Source organism: Hyla sarda, chromosome 6 (genome assembly GCF_029499605.1).
Source record: "Hyla sarda isolate aHylSar1 chromosome 6, aHylSar1.hap1, whole genome shotgun sequence".
Classification (NCBI taxonomy): Eukaryota; Metazoa; Chordata; class Amphibia; order Anura; family Hylidae; genus Hyla; species Hyla sarda.
In genome coordinates this window covers 130,664,643-130,684,341 of record NC_079194.1, presented here as the reverse complement: position 1 = coordinate 130,684,341, position 19,699 = coordinate 130,664,643, and the positions used below count along the sequence as shown (strand labels likewise).

Genomic DNA, 19,699 nt, shown 5'->3' with positions numbered 1-19,699 from the left:
GTTTAGCAGTTTATGTCTTTATTACAGTACAGACTGGCGACTTTTACTGAAAAAAGACACATTGAAAAAATAAGCAAACCTTATACTGGTGAGTACTGTGTATACATGCTAGCTGGACCCATGGTTTAGAAGTATACATGTTTTTTTTAAATCAACTGGCTCCAGAAAGCTAAACAGATTTGTAAATTACTTCTATTAAAAAAATGTTGGAGTCAACATTTGTGTCTTGATATACTTAGGTCAGCGAATTGAGGCTCCAGAAAGAGAACCTGCGCTGCAGCTTTGGGATATTAACGTTTGCACCCCAAAAATGTTTCATGAAGGGTCAAAGAAATGTCCACTGCCTCAGTCTGGAGAAATTAAGGTGAACAATATTACCATATAGAATAGCTGTTCTGGGCTTAGTCTGTCTCTTATTGAAATGCAGGATTTATTGTATTTCTATATAGTCAGAAAGGAAGTCTCGTAATCTCTTTAGAGGATAATCTTATTAGAAAGTCATTTTGAAGCCATCTGAAGGACACTTCTTGGGGTATGGGGTCATTTGCATTAGCTTCCTTGGATCTGTAAATCGTAATAAAGGTGAAGGGTAGGTTTTGTTAAAGGGGTACTCAAGCCCTAAGACATCTTATCCCCTATCGATAAAATGTCTGAACGTGGGGGTCCCGCTGCTGGGGACCCCAGCAATCTTGCATTCGGCACCCACCTCTTTGAGCTGCACGTCACGCTGCCAGCTCACAAACTGCCTGGTGCCGACCATGGGGCCGAAGTATCGTGATGTCAAAACTCCGCTCCCGTGTGACCTCACGCCCCGCCCCCGCTAAGCAAGTCTATGGGAGGGGGCGAGATGGTCGTCACGCCCCCTCTCATAGACTTGCATAGCGGGGGCGGGGGTGTAACATCACACAGGGGAGGAGTCGTGACATCACGATACTCCGGCCCCAAGGTCGGCACCAGGCAGTTTCCTTTGGATAGGGGATAAGATGTCTTAGGGCCAGAGTACCCCTTTAAGTTGTGTTACAATTGATTAAATCTGTGACCATGAGATCCATTGTTACAGACATGTCTTAAATGTGGTGGCCGTGGACGCTGTAAATGCTCAAGATGTGGGGGATCAGGACAGGTAAAAGAAACTTTTTTTTTTAAATTCTTTTTCTCTTTCTTTCAGTTTTCTAGACAATTTCCTAAATATTCAAAATTTTTGCACAGTTTAGATGTGGTTGCTCCAACAATCGCCGCCAAAGATCCAGAAATAAAAGGTGTCCATCATGTTCCGGAAGCGGCAGAAGGAGGTGCATAGTGCCTTTATTACATCATAATATGTGTTATTTATAAGGTATTCTTAACCCCTAAAAGACTAGAATATAATTATAACACTGCCCCCTATGTACACGTCTATAACTGCATATAGTCTTGTACATAGTATATAAGTTTTTTCTGCATATAGGAAGCAGTGTTATAATTATTTAATTTTGTATATAGGGAGCAGTATTATAGTTATTGTATTCTGTATGTAGAAAGCAGTATTAAGATACCATAATACTACCCCCATTTAACCCCTTAAGGACTCAGGGTTTTTCCGTTTTTGCACTTTCATTTTTTCCTCCTTACCTTTTAAAAATCATAACCCTTTCAATTTTCCACCTAAAAATCCATATTATGGCTTATTTTTTGCGTCGCCAATTCTACTTTGCAGTGACATTAGTCATTTTACCCAAAAATGCACGACGAGACGGAAAAAAAAAATCATTGTGCGACAAAATCGAAGAAAAAACACCATTTTGTAAATTTTGGGGGCTTCCGTTTCTACGCAGTGCATATTTCGGTAAAAATTACACCTTATCATTATTCTGTAGCTCCATACGGTTAAAATGATACCCTACTTATATAGGTTTGATTTTGTCGCACTTCTGGAAAAAATCCTAACTACATGCAGGAAAATTTATACGTTTAAAAATGTCATCTTCGGGTCCCGGCCGTTGATGAGTCGTCCTGCGTCGTTAAGGGGTTAAAAGAATTTAAAGGAAAACTCTAAGCAATGTCGCCCACACTAACCAGGGGTACTGGCTGGTAGTGCAGGTGACACTGATTCAAATGATGCCTACCATACCCAGATCCATCCCTGCAGTCAGTTATCTTCTTTTTTCTAAATATGCTAATGAGAAACAAGTGGCATGGGCGGGGTTACGAGCCGAGCCTCGGGCACTGTGACATCAGCGCTGTTAGTTCAGCGCTTGGCCCGGCTAATGAGTGTTCATTCCCTCCCTTCGCCTTTCCCACACCTTCCCGCTCTGTAAGTGCTTCTACTGCACATTTGCTGCTTCCTGGTTTTACACTTCATTACAGCGGTGGCCATCTTTGAGAGTATACCCAGGAAGCGGCACATGTGGATTAGAAGCTCTTACAGAGCGGGGAGAGAATGAACACTCATTAGCCGGGCCAGGTGCTGAACGAACAGCACTGACATCACAGTGCTCGAAGCCTGGCTCGTAACCCCGCCCTTGCCACGTGTGCCTCATTAGCATATTTTGGCAAACGCAGGGACGGATCCCGGCATGGTAGGCATCATTTTAATCAGCGTCACCCTCATTACCAGCCAGTACCACTGATTAGTGCAGGTGACTTTGCTGACAGTTTTTCTTTAACTACAACCAAACTGTACCCTATGTACAAGACTATAATTACTACACAGCTCAAAAAAAAAAATAAAGGGAACACTTAAACAACACAATGTAACTCGAAGTAAATCACACTTCTGTGAAATCACACTGTCCAATCAGGAAGCAACACTGATTGACAATCAACTTCACATGCTGTTGTGCAAATGGAACAGACAATAGGTGGAAATTCTAGGCAATTAGCAAGACACCCCAAATAAAGGAGGGGTTCTGCAAGTGGTGACTACAGATCACTTCTCAGTTCCTATGCTTCCTGGCTGATGTTTTGGTCACTTTTGAATGCTGGCGGTGCTTTCACTCTAGTGGTAGCATGAGATGGAGCCTACAACCCATACAAGTGGCTCAAGTAGTGCAGCTCATCCAGGATGGCACAACAATGCAAGCTGTGGCAAGAAGGTTTGCCATGTCTGTCAGAATAGTATCCAATGCATGGAGGTGCTACCAGGAGACAGGCCAGTACACCAGGAGACATGGAGGAGGCCGTAGGAGGGCAACAACCCAGCAGCAGGACCACTACCTCCGCTTTTGTGCAAGTAGGAGCAGGAGAAGCTCTGCCAGAGCCAAATGCAAAATGACCTCCAGCAAGCAACAAATGTGCATGTGTCCACTCAAACCGTCAGAAACAGACTCCATGAGGGTGGTATGAGTGCCCGTCGTCCATAGGTGGGGGTTGTGCTTACAGCCCAACACCTTGCAGGATGTTTGGCATTTGCCAGAGAACACCAAGATTGGAAAATTCGCCACTGGCGCCCTGTGCTCTTCACAGAAGAAAACAGGTTCACACTGAGCACATGTGACAGATGTGACAGAGTCTGGAGATGCCATGGAGAACGTTCTGCTGCCTGCAACATCCTCCAGCATGACCGGTTTGGTGATGGATCATCAATGGTGTGGGGTGGCATTTCTTTGGGGGGCGCACAGCCCTCCATGTGCTTGCCAGATGTAGCCTGACTGCCATTAGGTACCGAGATGAGATCATCAGACCCCTTGTGAGACCATATGCTGGTGCAGTTGTCCCTGAGTTCCTCCTAATGCAAGACATTGCTAGACCTCATGTGGCTGGAGTGTGTCAGCAGTTTCTGCAAGAGGAAGGCATTGATGCTATGGACTGGCCCGCCTGTTCCCCAGACTTGAATCCAATTGAGCACATCTGGGACATCATGTCTCGCTCCATCCACCAATGCCACGTTGCACCACAGGCGGATGCTTTAGTCCAAGGGAGGACATCCCTCAGGAAACCATCTGCCACCTCATCAGGAGCATGCCCAGGTTTTGTAGGGAGGTCATACGGGCACGTGGAGGCCACACACACTACTGAGCCTCATTTTGACTTGTTTTAACCCCTTAAGGACCAAGGATGTACCGGTACGTCTTTGGTCCTGCTCTTCTGATATAACGCGGGGTTACACAGTAACCCCGCGTCATATCACGGCTGGCCCGGCGTCATAGTGAAGCCGGGACCCGCCTCTAATAGTGCGCAGCGCCGATCACGGCGCCACGTGCTATTAACCCTTTAGCCGCGCGCTCAGAGCTGAGCCGCGCGGCTAAAAGTGAAAGTTCCCGGCTAGCTCAGTCGGGCTGTTCGGGATAGCCGCGGCTAATCGCGGCATCCCGAACAGCTGACAGGACAGCGGGAGGGCCCCTTCCTGCCTCCTCGCTGTCCGATCGCCGAATGACTGCTCAGTGCCTGAGATCCAGGCATGAGCAGTCATGCTGCAGAATCGTTGATCACTGGTTTCTTATGAGAAACCAGTGATCAGCATAGGAGATCAGTGTGTGCAGTGTTATAGGTCCCTATGGGACCTATAACACTGCAAAAAGAAAGTGAAAAAAAAAGTGAATAAAGATCATTTAACTCCTCCCCTATTAAAAGTTTGAATCACCCCCCTTTTCCAATAAAAAAAAAAAACACAGTGTAAATAAAAATAAACATATATGGTATCACCGCGTGCGGAAATGTCCAAATTATAAAAATATATCATTAATTAAACCGCTCGGTCAATGGCGTGCGCGCAAAAAAATTCCAAAGTCCAAAAAAGCGTATTTTGGTCACTTTTTAGATCAATAAGTCCTATCAATGCAAAAATGGTACAGTTAAAAACTTCAGATCACGGCGCCAAAAATGAGCCCTCATACCGCCCCATACACGGAAAAATAAAAAAGTTATAGGGGTCAGAAGATGACAATTTTAAACGTATTAATTTTCCTGCATGAAGTTATGATTTTTTCCAGAAGTCAGACAAAATAAAACCTATATAAGTAGGGTATCGTTTTAATAGTATGGACCTACAGAATAAATATCAGGTGTCATTTTTACCAAAAAAATTTACTACGTAGAAACGGAAGCCCCCAAAAGTTACAAAACAGCGTTTTTTTCCAATTTTGTTGCACAATGATTTTTTTCCCGTTTCACCGTAGATTTTTGGGCAAAATGACTGACGTCATTACAAAGTAGAATTGGTGGCGCAAAAAATAAGCCATCATATGGATTTTTAGGTGCAAAATTGAAAGAGTTATGATTTTTTAAAGGCAAGGAGCAAAAAACGAAAATGCAAAAACGGAAAAAAACCCGGTCCTTAAGGGGTTAAGGACATTACATCAAAGTTGGATCAGTCTGTAGTGTGATTTTCCACTTTGATTTTGAGTGTGACTCCATATCCAGACCTCCATGGGTTGATAAATTTGATTTCCATTGATAATTTTTGTGTGATATTGTTGTCACCACATTCAACTATGTAAAGACGAGAGTATTTCATATGATTAGTTCATTCATTCAGATCTAGGATGTGTTATTTTTTTTTTGAGCAGTGTAGTAACCAAAATAATACTATCCATTATGTATAAGAATGTAACCACAATAATACTGTCCCCTATGCACAAGAATATAACTACTATAATACTGTCCCCATGCACATATATGTAACTACTTATAATACTGCCCCTATGTACAAGAATATATATACTACTGTCTCCTGTGTACAAAAATAAAGTTACAATAATACTGACCCCCTATGCACAAGAATATAACCATCATAATACTGCCCCTATGTACAAGTATATAACTGCTTTATTACTGTCCCCATGTACACAACTTTAGCAATTATAATACTGCCGATATTTACAAAAATATAAGTACTATAATACTGCCCCCATGTACAAGAATGTAACTACTATACTACTGCCTGCTATGTACAAGAATATAACAACTATAATACTGACCCCATGTATACGACTATACTACTAAAATACTGTCCCCAATGTACAAGAATATAACTACTGCAATACTGCCCCTATGAACAAGAATATAACTACTATAATACTACCCCCCTATGGAGAAGAATACAACAATTTAATAACTGCTGCTTCAGTCTTTGCATATAATGTTATTCTGTATAGTTTTTTTTTATATTGTACATATTCCTTATCATCATAACATCTATAAACTTTCTTCCTTTTCTTGTTGCCTTTGTATTATTTGTGTCCCCTCCCTTCCTTCTCCTGTGACATCTGTACATTTATAAATATATAATGTATAGGGGATTTCAGCAAGAAACTCTGCGACTAAGGGCAGTGAAGGACATTGAGAGGCCACTGGAGGATGAAGAATGAAGCTCTGCTGTCAGCAGATGGTGAACTGGACTTTAAGTGACTTTTTGTTTAACTTTAAGGTGCGGCAAATGTTCTGGACGAGGTAAAAAAGTCTGTACTTCATGCAAAGGAGAAGGACGCCTATTATATTACCAGCAGCTATCAGTGAAATGGTGAGCTGGCGTAGTCAGCATGAGATTTAATATGCAATGTATTCAGAAAATTTGTGGACCCTTTAATTTTTTTGTTATATTGTGGCCTTGTGCTAAAAGAAAAAAAAAAAAAAAGTTTCTTCCCCATCATTCTGCACTTCACATGATGAGAAATTGAAAACAGAATTTTAGAGATTTTTGCAAATTTGTTAAAAAGGAAAAATGACATTTTTTTTTTTAGACTTTTTGCTATGACACTTTAAAGGGGTTAGTACCGAACGCTGGGTGCGGGCTGCGGGGGTTGTGGCGTCAAAACCACGCCCCTTGTGACATCATGCCCCGCCCCCTCAATGCAAGTTTATGGGAGGGGGCATGATAGCTGTCACGCCCCCTCACATAGACTTGCATTGAAGGGGCATGGCGTGACATGACGAGGGTCATGCCCGTGATGTCACGACCCCCGCAGCCCGCACCCAGCTTTTGTAACTAAATGTTCTGGATGCTGGGGCAGTGGAGTACCCCTTTTAAAGCATTACTGTCATTAAAAACTACTTTTAAGATGCCGATCAGATATGTAAACAGTTGTTGATCACAGCGAGTCTCACTGCTAAGGCCCGCTGTGATCGTGAGTTATTAGTAGGGGGAGTGGGCGGCATTGTGCTCCACTCCCCAGCCGGCCCAAGAGATCCGTCCATTCCTCTACATAGAATTGCTTCAGAGGCATGAGAGATCAGAGGTGATTTTTCAGGACTAGTTATCAGGATCTTGTTTTGCGGTATTTACCATGCACTGAGATTTATGATACTGTCATTATAGGAAGACGCTATACTCTGAGGCCATTGCTGATCCACATGATCAGGAGTCCAGTTTGCCAGTAATCCTCCTGCAGAAGGTGACAGGGAAGATGATTATGATGGACGATGAAGTGTTGGTAAATATGTACAGTCGCAAGAAATATGTAGCTGAAACAATGTAGCTGTTATGTACAGACCATCTTATCATATAATGTGGGTGCAACTGTAAGGAGGTCATTGAGGTTTTAACCCCTTAAGGACTCAGGGTTTTTCCGTTTTTGCACTTTCGTTTTTTCCTCCTTACCTTTTAAAAATCATAACCCTTTCAATTTTCCACCTAAAAATCCATATTATGGCTTATTTTTTGCGTCGCCAATTCTACTTTGCAGTGACATTAGTCATTTTACCCAAAAATGCACGGCGAAACGGAAAAAAAAATCATTGTGCGACTTTTGGGGGCTTCCGTTTCTACGCAGTGCATATTTCAGTAAAAATTACACCTTATCATTATTCTGTAGGTCCATGCGGTTAAAATGATATCCTACTTATATAGGTTTGATTTTGTCGCACTTCTGGAAAAAATCATAACTACATGCAGGAAAATTTATACGTTTAAAAATGTCATCTTCTGACCCCTATAACTTTTTTATTTTTCCACGTACAGGGCGGTATGAGGACTCATTTTTTGAGCCATGATCTGAAGTTTTTATCGGTATGATTTTTGTTTTGATAGGACTTTTTGATCACTTTTTATTCATTTTTTTAATGGTATAAAAAGTGACCAAAATACGCTTTTTTGGACTTTGGAATTTTTTTGAGCGTACGCCATTGACCGTGCGGTTTAATTAATGATATATTTTTATAGTTCGGACATTTACGCACGCGGCGATACCACATATGTTTATTTTTTTTTTTTTACACTGTTTTTATTTTTTTTGGGGAAAAGGGGGGTGATTCAAACTTTTATTAGGGAAGGGGTTAAATGACCTTTATTAACACTTTTTTTTTTACATTTTTTTTGCAGTGTTATAGGTCCCATAGGGACCTATAACACTGCACACACTGATCTCCTATGTTGATCACTGGCGTGTATTAACACGCCTGTGATCAGCATTATCGGCGCTTGACTGCTCCTGCCTGGATCTCAGGCACGGAGCAGTCATTCGTCGATCGGACACCGAGGAGGCAGGTAAGGGCCCTCCCGGTGTCCGGTCAGCTGTTTCACCGCGGCGGTCCCGAACAGCCCGACTGAGCAGCCGGGTCACTTTCAGTTTCACTTTAGAAGCGGCGGTCAGCTTTGACCGCCGCTTCTAAAGGGTTAATACCGCACATCGCCGCGATCGGCGATGTGTGGTATTAGCCGTGGGTCCCGGCCGTTGATGAGCGCCGGGACCGACCCGATATGATGCAGGATCGCGGCGCGATCCCGCTTCATATCGCGGGAGCCGGCGCAGGACGTAAATATACGTCCTGCGTCGTTAAGGGGTTAAAGGGATGCTCCGGTGGAAAACTATTTTATAAATTACAGATTTGTAAATTACTTCTATTTAAAAATCTTAATCCTTCCAGTATCAGCTGCTGTATGCTACATAGGAAGTTCTTTTCTTTTTGAATTTCCTTTCTGTCTGACCACATTGAACTGCAGAGCAGGAGAGGTTTGCAATAGGGATTAGTTCCTGCTCTGGACAGTTCCTGTCAGCAGAGAGCACTGTGGTCACACAGAAAGGAAATTCAAAAGAAAACAACTTCCTCTGTAGCATACAGCAGCTAAGTACGGGAAGGATTAAGATTTAACCTCTTAAGGATACAGGGCATACCTGTAGGCCCTGCGCCTGCTCCCCTGCTATGATGCGGGCTCACAAGCTAACCCCGCATCATAGCCAGGTGGTCCCAGCGGCTTTCAGCCATCAGGACTCGTGTGTAACGCTGGACATCACCAATGGCAGTGATGCCCGGCATTAACCCCTTAGACGTGGCGATCAAAGTTAATCGCCATGTCTAAAGTGAAAGTAAAACCATTCCCGTCATCGGACTGTTTGGGACTACCACGGTGAAATTGCGGCATCCCAAACAGCTGAGAGGATGGCGGGAGGGCACTTATCTGCATCCTCGACATCCCAAACAGCTGAGAGGATGGTGGGAGGGCACAGACATATGTGATATAATCGCGTGCGGAAATGTCCGAACTATAAAAATATAACGTGAGTTAAACCGCACGGTCAATGCGCATACGTAAAAAAAAAATTCCAAAGTCCAATATTGCAAATTTTTGGTCATTTTTTATACCCTTAAAAAATGTTATAAAAAGCTATCAAAAAGTCCCATTAAAACAAAAATGGTGCTGATAAAAACTACAGACCACGGCGGAATGGCGCAAAAAAAAAAAAAGAGCCCTCATATAGCCCCATATATAGAAAAATACTAAAGTTATGGGGGTCAGAAGATGACAATTTTAAACATACTAATTTTGGTGCATGTAGTTATAATAAAATAAAACCTACATAAACTAGGTATCCTTATAACCATATGGACCTACAGAATAAAGATAAGGTGTCATTTGTACCGAAAAGTGCACTGTCTAGAAACAAAAGTTGCAAAAAATTACAAAAGGGCTTTTTTTTCTTCTTAATTTTGACGCACAAATAATTTTGTTTCTTGGTTTTGCCATAGATTTTGTGGTGAAATGATTGATGTCATTAAAAAGTAAAATTGGTGGCACAAAAAACAAGCCATCATATAGGTCTGTTGGTGGAAAACTGAAAGCGTTATGATTTTTAAAAGGTGAGGAGGAAAAAACGAAAGTGCAAAAATGGAAAAATGTTGAGTCCTGCAAGGGTTAATAGAAGTAATTTACAAATCTGTTCAACTTTCTGGCACCAGTTGATAGGAAAAGTTGCAAAGGAAAACATCTGCACAATTTTAATGCAGAAATTGACCTACGGCGCTGGTTTCAAATTTGTAGTATTGTAAATTTTGGTGTTGGAATTGCTGCAGTTTTTCAGATTTTCTCAATTTACTTTAATAGAAAGTTAAAATGTGCAATAAATCTCCAAATTTGAAAATATTGTTATGGAAACTCTGTGGATCTGCTGCTGATTTTTAAACACATTTCTTTTTTGCACTTTATATACTTTGCAGCAGGACATCTGCTCTGGAATCCTTGTGGTTTAGTGCAGGTTTTTGGTTCAGACTGTGATCTTGAAATGCTGCAGATCTTCTACTCTGCAACAATTCTGTCATATATTTAGGCCGCTGAAATGCAGACGCCCACCCAAAAAATGTACATGTTCATTGTTTGGACGGAATTTTATCGGACAGAATGCCCTGCAAGGGATAGAATAGTACTGGAGGGGCACATGACAGGGGGATTATGCAGCAGGGATAGGGTTAAAAGTGTTAGAGCGGGAAGTTGGAAGAGGAAAGGGAGGAGTTAGGAAGGGGGTATAAGAAGGGAGAAAGGAAGTTAGGGTCAGTCGGGACGCAGGAAACAAAAGTGTACCCGCCCGCCCTCCTTGTCACAGCAGCGGTGGCAGGAGAGAGACCTGGAGGTACATGTGGATGGCATGGAGGTGATGGGATACAGTGTGGAGGTGGGCTGGGAGCGGTTCCCAGCCCTATGGAAAAATTCTTCAAGGGGATGGTCGGGGGCCTCACAAACGGTGCTCCTGTGCAGGTGCTCATGGCTAGGAGTAAGTGAGGCCCCATTCTAGTTTGGGCTCGGTAACAGTGCCTTCAGGTCCTCCTCCTCCTGTATTAGGAACAAGTTAAATTATGTTAAATTATGTTTAAGGATGTTTATACAATGGTTGCCTTACAACGTTTTAATTGTTATTTAATAAAGGGGCTGCTGTGGCCTTGTTACCACCAACATTGTGTCTGTCGTGTTTAAGGTAAGGGGTTTTTATGGGGACACTTGGTGGTTGGTTTGGGAGGTAGGCCATAGCAGCTATAATATCCCCTAGTCATGCATTGCCATCTATGGCGACAGCAATGTCCACACAGATGATTACGTGGTGCTAGCTCCAGACAGAATCTCCTCCCCTGGAATATCTGTGGGTGAAGAGTCAGCAGTGTGGACAAAGCGTTGAAGAATTACTGATTTCACTTGATTTTCTCTTATTGTCCTTTTAACCCAATTTCTTATTGCAGGTTCATCCTTTAGCTGGATGTCCTGATGTCGCTGAGATATCTGCTGCCTCCGAGAGATTGATCCAAGAACACCAAAACACGTGTGGCCCCTTGTGTCATATCCTGAGGCAGGTACAGACACCACAAATTGATGGTTGGGTAAACTTCTGATCTCTGGTATCAGACAATAGTATTCTCTACAAGAGTAATTGTATTGTACTCGTTATGATATAAAAGTAATGTTGCAGTAGTAATAATATTGTAGTAATGCTAAAGTAGTGGTAATTGTTTTGTGGTAATATGGTACTAGTGTAGAGGTAATTATAGTGGTTTAGTCATAATATTGTAGCATACCAGTAGTAGTATTAGTAGTAGTATAGCAATACAGTAGTAACAGTGTAGTAATAATAGCATAGTAGTGTGGTAGAGGGTGTGGTGCAAAGAGCAGATGGAATTACCCTAGGGGCAGATGGCATTAACCCCTTGTATTCATTTTGCCATGGCGTGGTTTATCCTCGATACCACCCAAAGGTATGCCACTAGATCCTGGGGGCAATAATGACTCTGACGCCAAGTTACGGATAACGGTACCTTTTTAGACAGATGGTAAAGTCTATGCAGTTCAGCCAGGGCCCAGGAAGGTGACCAGCGTCTCAGAGATCTTAAGGGGACAATTTAATGCAGGCTCTTTTAGGTATTGAGCATTTAATTGCATGGAAGCTACCTCCAATAGGTGGCACTGCAGGGATGGCTTTCAGTTTTCTTGAGGAGATTTACTTTCAATGCTTCTTACAACAGCTTTTTTTTCAAGGGGACCTAGTCCCCCATGAGCTTGAAAAAATAGACCTATACCGGGTTGCCCAGAGCAAAAAGTATCCATTTCCACCCATGATTTAAAGGGTGCCTGCCTTTTAAAGGTACCATGTGTCTTATTGCCATAAGTGCTATCTACCAGATTGTAACATTATCTGCAGTTGATAGATACCTATTTTACAACTCAATTCGGCACAAATGGTGCATGGATTGACAGTCCACAGTGTCAGTCTGTATACTGGTCGCTCCTCTCACAGAACAGAGCTGAACAGTGATCATCAGAAACAAGCAGGCTCAGCGCCCACATGGTACCGTCAATAGTGCTATCAGATAAACGCAGTCATGGATACTTTTTTGCCCTGCTAATTTGCATCAGTATTTCTAAACCAAAACCAAGAGAAAGTCTAAAACACGAAAAAGGTACAAAACTTTCAAAACTGACCCTATTTCCCTATTCAAACTCATCTTGGTCTGGGAGTCATAATGATGTAGCATTTGCCCTTTCACTTCTCCATCCCCCTTATATCTGCTATAATAAACCTTCTATGCTATTCCCTGACCATTGAACTAAGCCCCATACACGGACAACATGCAGTGAAACATGAAAAGGATCAGGCTCTTTTGTTGTCTGCCACATTTTCTCTCAGAAGTTTGCAGAGAGTCTTCGGGTCCCCTCCTTTCTCCTTCTGGAGCTGCTGATTACCCAAAAATGCAGATGGTTAATCACAGCAATTGGCTGATTGGATCAATGTTATCTGCGCTGCCATTATTTACACACACAACAAACCACAAATTGAATTTCTTCATCAGACCTGAAGATGCATTCAGGAAAATGTGTTACTGTCTGCTACGCTGATGTATCTAGAGTCTACTATGTCTAATATGGTCTACTGAGCTCTGTACCTAAACCTAGTATGTGCGATATTTTCTGCTGAGCTGCTGTATCTAAGCCTGAAATGTGTGATAATATTTTATGAGGAGTGTATCAAAACCTCTGATATGTGATACGGTCTAGCTCTGGGGTTCACGTGCCATTCCTATTCTACAACATCAGTATACATTGGGATAGCATTATGTTGGAATAACTTTTTGCTCATATCCTTATGTATACCAGCAATATTAAAGGGGTATTCCAGGAAAAAACTTTTTTTTATATATCAACTGATTCCAGAAAGTTAAACAGATTTGTAAATTACTTCTATTAAAAAATCTTAATCCTTTCAGTACTTATGAGCTTCTGAAGTTAAGGTTGTTCTTTTCTATCTAAGTAATCTCTGATGACACGTGTCTCGGGAACAACCTAAACTTCAGAAGCTCATAAGTACTGAAAGGATTAAGATTTTTTAATAGAAGTAATTTACAAATCTGTTTAACTTTCTGGAGCCAGTTGATATATAAAAAAAGTTTTTTCCTGGATAACCCCTTTAAGCCTCCACTTATGTTGTGTGATACTGTCTGCTGAGCTGCTCTATCTTAGCATATAATCAGGTCTGTATTTACCGCTCGGCACCCATGGGCCCGTGTCTATGTGATGTGCGCTAGGGATGAAGATGAGGCATAAGCTGGGTGTAGTAGTCCCTGGTGAATGTGTCATGGATATAGCCAACTACAACAGGCCCATAGTCACGTGTAGAGATAAATGTACGTCACAACAATATAACCCGGAGTGGGTTATATTTGACCTCTTTATCTCACATGCTATTAATAAAACATATCTTTTAATAATTAATAAACGTAAAATGTGAGAAAACACACATTTAAAAACACTTCCCCATTGGCGTCAGTGTGTAGGATTACAAATTTCTTAGCAAGGTCACCACAGATTAAAACACCTTCCGTAAGCCTGTCAAATAAGTGGTTAATTATACCTCCTTGATATTGATATCTGGAGTGACTGATTCTGAATAGTTGCGTGGATGAATAATCTAATTCTAGGTCAGATGTATATTAGGGGGTGCCACGTCACTCTCCTTTCTATTCTTAGTCCACATTTGTGTGGCTCATATGTTAGACAAGGTTCAGATTTCCAGGTGCTTGATCTCTGTGTGAAAACTAATCAGAAATCAATAGCCGCCATCCTGCTGTGCACCGCAGGTATGGGTTTGCAAATATAGGCGGCTCAAAGGCCACTCATATTCTGTGACCTGTACCAACAGTATTGTATAAACAAGGATGCAATGAGGATGCAATTAATCAGTATAACTGTCAAACCCCAACATGTTTCACCACTGGCATGGCTTTATCAAGGAGAATGACTGACAGCGTCAGCCTCCAAAGCGCCTCATTTATATGGTATCCATATGACATCATTAATTTGGTAACAAATGGAAGGGCACCATATAATCCACCAATAGTAAATCACTATACTTCATATGTCTACCTATCATAACCATCCATCATTGCCCGTCTGACTCCCGGGCCAATCTATGTGCAGATTATTAGATAACCTCACCCATTTGCGTTGCCCACTATTGATCCGGCAAATTAACTTTCTCTGTGGAGTAACCAATCCGTCATTCTATCTATAACAACATCCGCTTACATCACTCTGTCGGTTCCACACGGGAGATGGCCGCTGATCTGGTCACATGATAGCTCCGATCCACATGGTCTATGTAAACAAAGTTTGCATGTGCACACGTGCTCCCTCATAATGCGGCCGCACTCAGGAGCGTTCTCATGACTGCGCTGTATATGGCCGATACCAGTTGTGTCTGCGCGTGCGCACTCGTACTAATTGCCGGTCAATAGGACAAATAGAGGTATAATAAATAGAGGTATATTGCAGATGAGAAGAAAGAAATATGCAATTGCACATATGTTCCACACTGATGGATATATTAATGGATAATACACACTTTCATAGTCGTCCACTCTGTATGTCTGTGGTAAGTCTCTGATCATATTTCAATAGACCATACTAATAGGTTATGATGCTGTAATTAGCCATTCTCATATACCAATCCTCTCCTATATCTGATTAAATGGCGTAATATAGATATATGAACCCCCATATCTCAAAATTCATACGAACCCCCATGCTCTCAAATGGGCCTATATTAGTGTACCTTACCAATTAATTTAGGTTTAGACAACAAACCAGTTATCTTTTAGGGGCAATGTGTTCACAATATCTATAGGCCACATTATGTTCCCTCCATTAACTGGAAGGGTCACTCACATAAACAATTGAAAAGGAACAAGGGACACTCACATAAACAATTGAAAAGGAACATTGGCCACACTCGCAGGTGCACCATGCCCTGCCTATGTGACCAATGTTTTTCTATGTGCCCCGATGGAAGGAATTTATCAATCCAATGGATGGGAAACTGTAAAAATTATTTGATTTCATCAACTGTAAGAGTTCAGGAATTGTATATGTTTGTGCATGTAAATTTCTAAAATTGTATGTAGGCAAAACCCTACAGGAACTCTGAACACTTATATCTAAACATCTGAGTGGCATACGGATGGGTGCGGATACACAGATTGCCGATACATTAGAGATGTACATGACACCGACCTGAAAAACCTGAAGTTCTGGGGCCTAAAACAGATTAGACTAGTTCCAAGAGGTGGAAACTTGGACAATATTTTTCTTAAAGAAGAGTATAAATGGATTTTCTGATTGAGGACCTTAAACCCACAGGGATTGAATGAAGGGTTTAACTATACAGCATTTATCTAATTACGTGTCATTGAACCAGCCATACCTTGTAAACTAGCTTAATATTTATCACTGTATGTAGGTTTAGGTAGCTAAGTTTTAGGGTGAGCCCAATGAGCCTCTATTATGCACAAATATTAGTTTTCCATTGGGACAGTACAAGGTCAGGTACCTGTTGATACTTACATTTTATTGGAAGAGCATTCCTGTTATCCACCATATTACATATTGATTTTCAATTGTTTATGTGAGTGTCCCTTCCAGTTAATGGAGGTAACATAATGTGGCCTATAGATATTGTGAACACATTGCCTCTAGAAGATAACTGGTTTGTTGTCTAAACCTAAATTAATTGGTAAGGAACACTAGTATGGCCCCTTTTGAGAGCATGGGGGTTCGTATGAATATTGAGATATGGGGGTTCATATATCTATATTATGCCATTTAATCAGATATTGGAGAGGATTATTAAATGAGAATGGTTAATTAGAGCATCATAAACTATTAGTATGGTCTATTGAAATTTGATCAGAGACTTATCACAGACATGCAGAGTGGACAACTGTGAAAGTGTGTATTATCCATTAGTATGTGGTAGCGGGATGTAATGAGGGCAGATGTTGGATCCTGGGCTAGGCGTGGGGCAATAAAGGCTTTGACACCAAGTTATGGACAATAGTAGCTTTACTGAGGGTAGACAGTTGGTACAGTTCAGCCAGGGCTCAAGGAGGTGACCAGTGATGCAGAGACCTTAAGGGCTTGCTGGGACTTGTAGAAGGACTGGACAATTGAATGCAGACCACCCTGACTTGACAGATGACAGGGACTGATTTGACTTGACTCATAAAGCTGTGACTTTAGCTTACTTGAATTGATGGTGGCTGCAGGACTTGACTTTGAGGCCTCCAACACTCTGGACACCCACACTAGGCATGACTGCACTGGACCTCAGCAGGAAGTTAGAGCTCTAAGCTCCAAGAGAGAGAAGCTAGCTCCACCCAGGGCTTATATGGGGGAGACTAGCAGGGAGCCCATAGGTCACTCTTGGGATCACCTGGTCACTGATACCTCCTGGGTAACAATCACATGTGATACTACAATACAATACAATACACTGCAGAACATATGTACAGGGGGGAAACAGGTTCAAGGGGCCCTGGGGACACTGAAGGAGACTTCCTGACAGGGCACCAAGGGTACAGGGTAACATCTCCCATACTGGGCCACCACAAACTCCCCCTCTTAAATACAGCCATCCTTGATGCACAGTCCTGGAGGACAGAGGACTGAAGTGGCCAATGGGGCCTAGTTCCTGGGGCATTATGCAACATTTCCTTCACAGGTCTGGTTATAGAACAAGGTAGAAATGAGTCCATGTAGCACTGTAAATGTCCATACATGCTTTTTAGTTTGGTAAACATGTGGGATTAACAAGCTTTGTAACTGCTGTAGGAACACATTTTAGACCATAATACAAACACGTTTGCAGATTGGGCTGCCGGAGGCTACCTACCCAATGCTTTGCTGCTGGGGCCCCTTCGGTTCCTAACACTTCTCCCAGAACTCAACAAGTAGTGTGATACTATATAACCATTTTACCTCTGCATAATGTACTCTGCCTTTACATGTGTCTTACTTTTAGTTTCAAGGGAACCCTTTGGCCAGTAGAGTACCCTGTACACGAGGACAGAAAAATGTTAGCAAACTCCCACACGCATTATAGCCACATATGATGCCGCCTCGAAGGACATATGTTGCATCATCTCTAGACATTGGTCTATCCTCAGCACAGATCCAATGGTGGGTAATTTAGTAGAGGAGAGTCCTATCATTACTTATAGAAGAGGCAGAAATTTAAGTGACTCCTTCGTGGCTGGATTGAAAAATCACTGGTACTTTTCGATGTGGCGCTTGCAAGGTGTGTCGCTACATTAATGTATCCAAAGAGTTTTATGGATCGGATAATGGTAAAATATATAAGTATCTAGACTATGCAAATTGAAAACTAAAATGGTAGTTTATCTCACATCATGCCCCTGTCCCTAAGGTATGTAGGGAAAACTACTAGAGAATTAAGGTGACGCATTCTTGAACATCTGGGGGACGTTAAAGGGGTTATCCACCATAAGGTGATTTTAGTACGTACCTGCCAGACAATAATGGACATGCTTAGGAAGGATCTGCACTTGTCTTGGGGCTAAATGGCTATGTTGTGAGATTACCATAATACTGTGGCTAGCTTTTTGTGAACTACAGGGTGGGCCATTTATATGGATACACCTTAATAAAATGGGAATGGTTGGTGGTATTAACTTCCTGTTTGTGGCGCATGAGTATATGAGAGGGGGGAAACTTTTCAAGATGAGTGGTAACCATGGCTGCCATTTTGAAGTCGGACATTTTGAATCCAACTTTTGTTTTTTCAATAGGAAGAGGGTCATGTGACACATCAAACCTATTGGGAATTTCACAATAAAAACAATGATGTGCTTAGTTTTAACGTAACTTTATTCTTTCATCAGTTATTTACAAGTTTCTGACCACTTATAAAATGTGTTTAATGTGCTGCCCATTGTGTTGGATTGTCAATGCAACCCTCTTCTCCCACTCTTCACACACTGATAGCAACACCGCAGGAGAAATGCTAGCACAGGCTTCCAGTATCCGTAGTTTCAGGTGCTGCACATCTCGTATCTTCACAGCATAGACAATTGCACGTTGAACACATTTTATAAGTGGTCAGAAACTTGTAAATAACTAATGAAAGAATAAAGTTATGTTAAAACCAAGCACATCATTGTTTTTCTTGTGAAATTCCCAATCAGTTTGATGTGTCACATGACCCTCTTCCTATTGAAAAAACTAAAGTTGGATTCAAAATGTCCGACTTCAAAATGGCCACCATGGTCACCACTCATCTTGAAAAGTTTCCCCCCTCACATATACTAATGTGCCACAAACAGGAAATTAATATCACCAACCATTCCCATTTTATTAAGGTGTATCCATATAAATGGCCCACCCTGTAGTATTTCCTGTTTGACTTTTCTTTTTTTGACTACAAATCCCACAATTCCATCTTCCTCCCTCCCACACATCAGCCACCCCACCCATTGAAACATAAATGAGCTGAATCCATTCAAATCAGTGTGGTTTTCAATCAGGGTGCCTACAGCTGTTGCAGATTGATCTCCCTCTCACCAAGCGATCGCTCCACCCATTGAAGCAGACAGGCTCCCTGTCATCAGCTGACTAGTGAGTTAGGTCTCGGCCGCATTGCAAGTCAACAGTCATTTTGTATGCTGTTAAAAATAAATATTGGGGTGAAAATCACAGAAGAATTGTGAGAAAACCGCCACACACAGGTACAGACACTATATTATGAACTACACTAACTTTACAGCACCTGTAGCATAGTCAAATAAAAAAAAAATCCTGGAATACCCCTTTAAGCAGGGATAATCCTATCCCTAAACATATGCATCAACATCACCCAGAGAATTCCCAAGCCTTAAAATTCCAAGTAATTGAGGTCTTGAAGAATGACACCTGTGGAGGTGACTTAGGTCAGAAACTCTTACAAAAAGAAACCAAATGGATATACCGTCTGTGTACTGTCACAACTGGACGTCTTAATGATTCTTTGTCATTTTGCTCATTTATATAATGCTTATCCGTATTTTTCAATGAATGTAGCCCTCTATTCCAGGTCCATGTACATTAACTGCTAACTACCGTATTTATCGGGGTATACCACGCACCGGCCTATAACACGCACCCTCATTTTACCAAGGATATTTGGGTAAAAAAAGTTTTTTACCCAAATATCCTTGGTAAAATGAGGGTGCGTGTGTGTGCATGCGTATACCCCGATAC

At 41.8% G+C, this 19,699-nt stretch overlaps 1 protein-coding gene across 3 annotated transcripts in view; it reads left to right on the top strand.

Moving 5' to 3' along the window:
• LOC130276106 (protein SSUH2 homolog) overlaps positions 1-19,699 on the top strand; it is a 56,933-nt gene that overhangs the window by 3,442 nt on the left and 33,792 nt on the right. For 2 of the 3 annotated variants that reach the window (XM_056525012.1, XM_056525011.1), the window contains exons 4-10: positions 28-88; positions 240-364; positions 1,061-1,123; positions 1,210-1,292; positions 6,347-6,439; positions 7,235-7,349; positions 11,362-11,472. In XM_056525012.1, coding sequence (XP_056380987.1) covers positions 28-88; positions 240-364; positions 1,061-1,123; positions 1,210-1,292; positions 6,347-6,439; positions 7,235-7,349; positions 11,362-11,472 — 651 coding nt within the window. The remainder of the gene's footprint in view (positions 1-27; positions 89-239; positions 365-1,060; positions 1,124-1,209; positions 1,293-6,346; positions 6,440-7,234; positions 7,350-11,361; positions 11,473-19,699) is intronic. The other variant, XM_056525013.1, reaches the window with a different exon arrangement.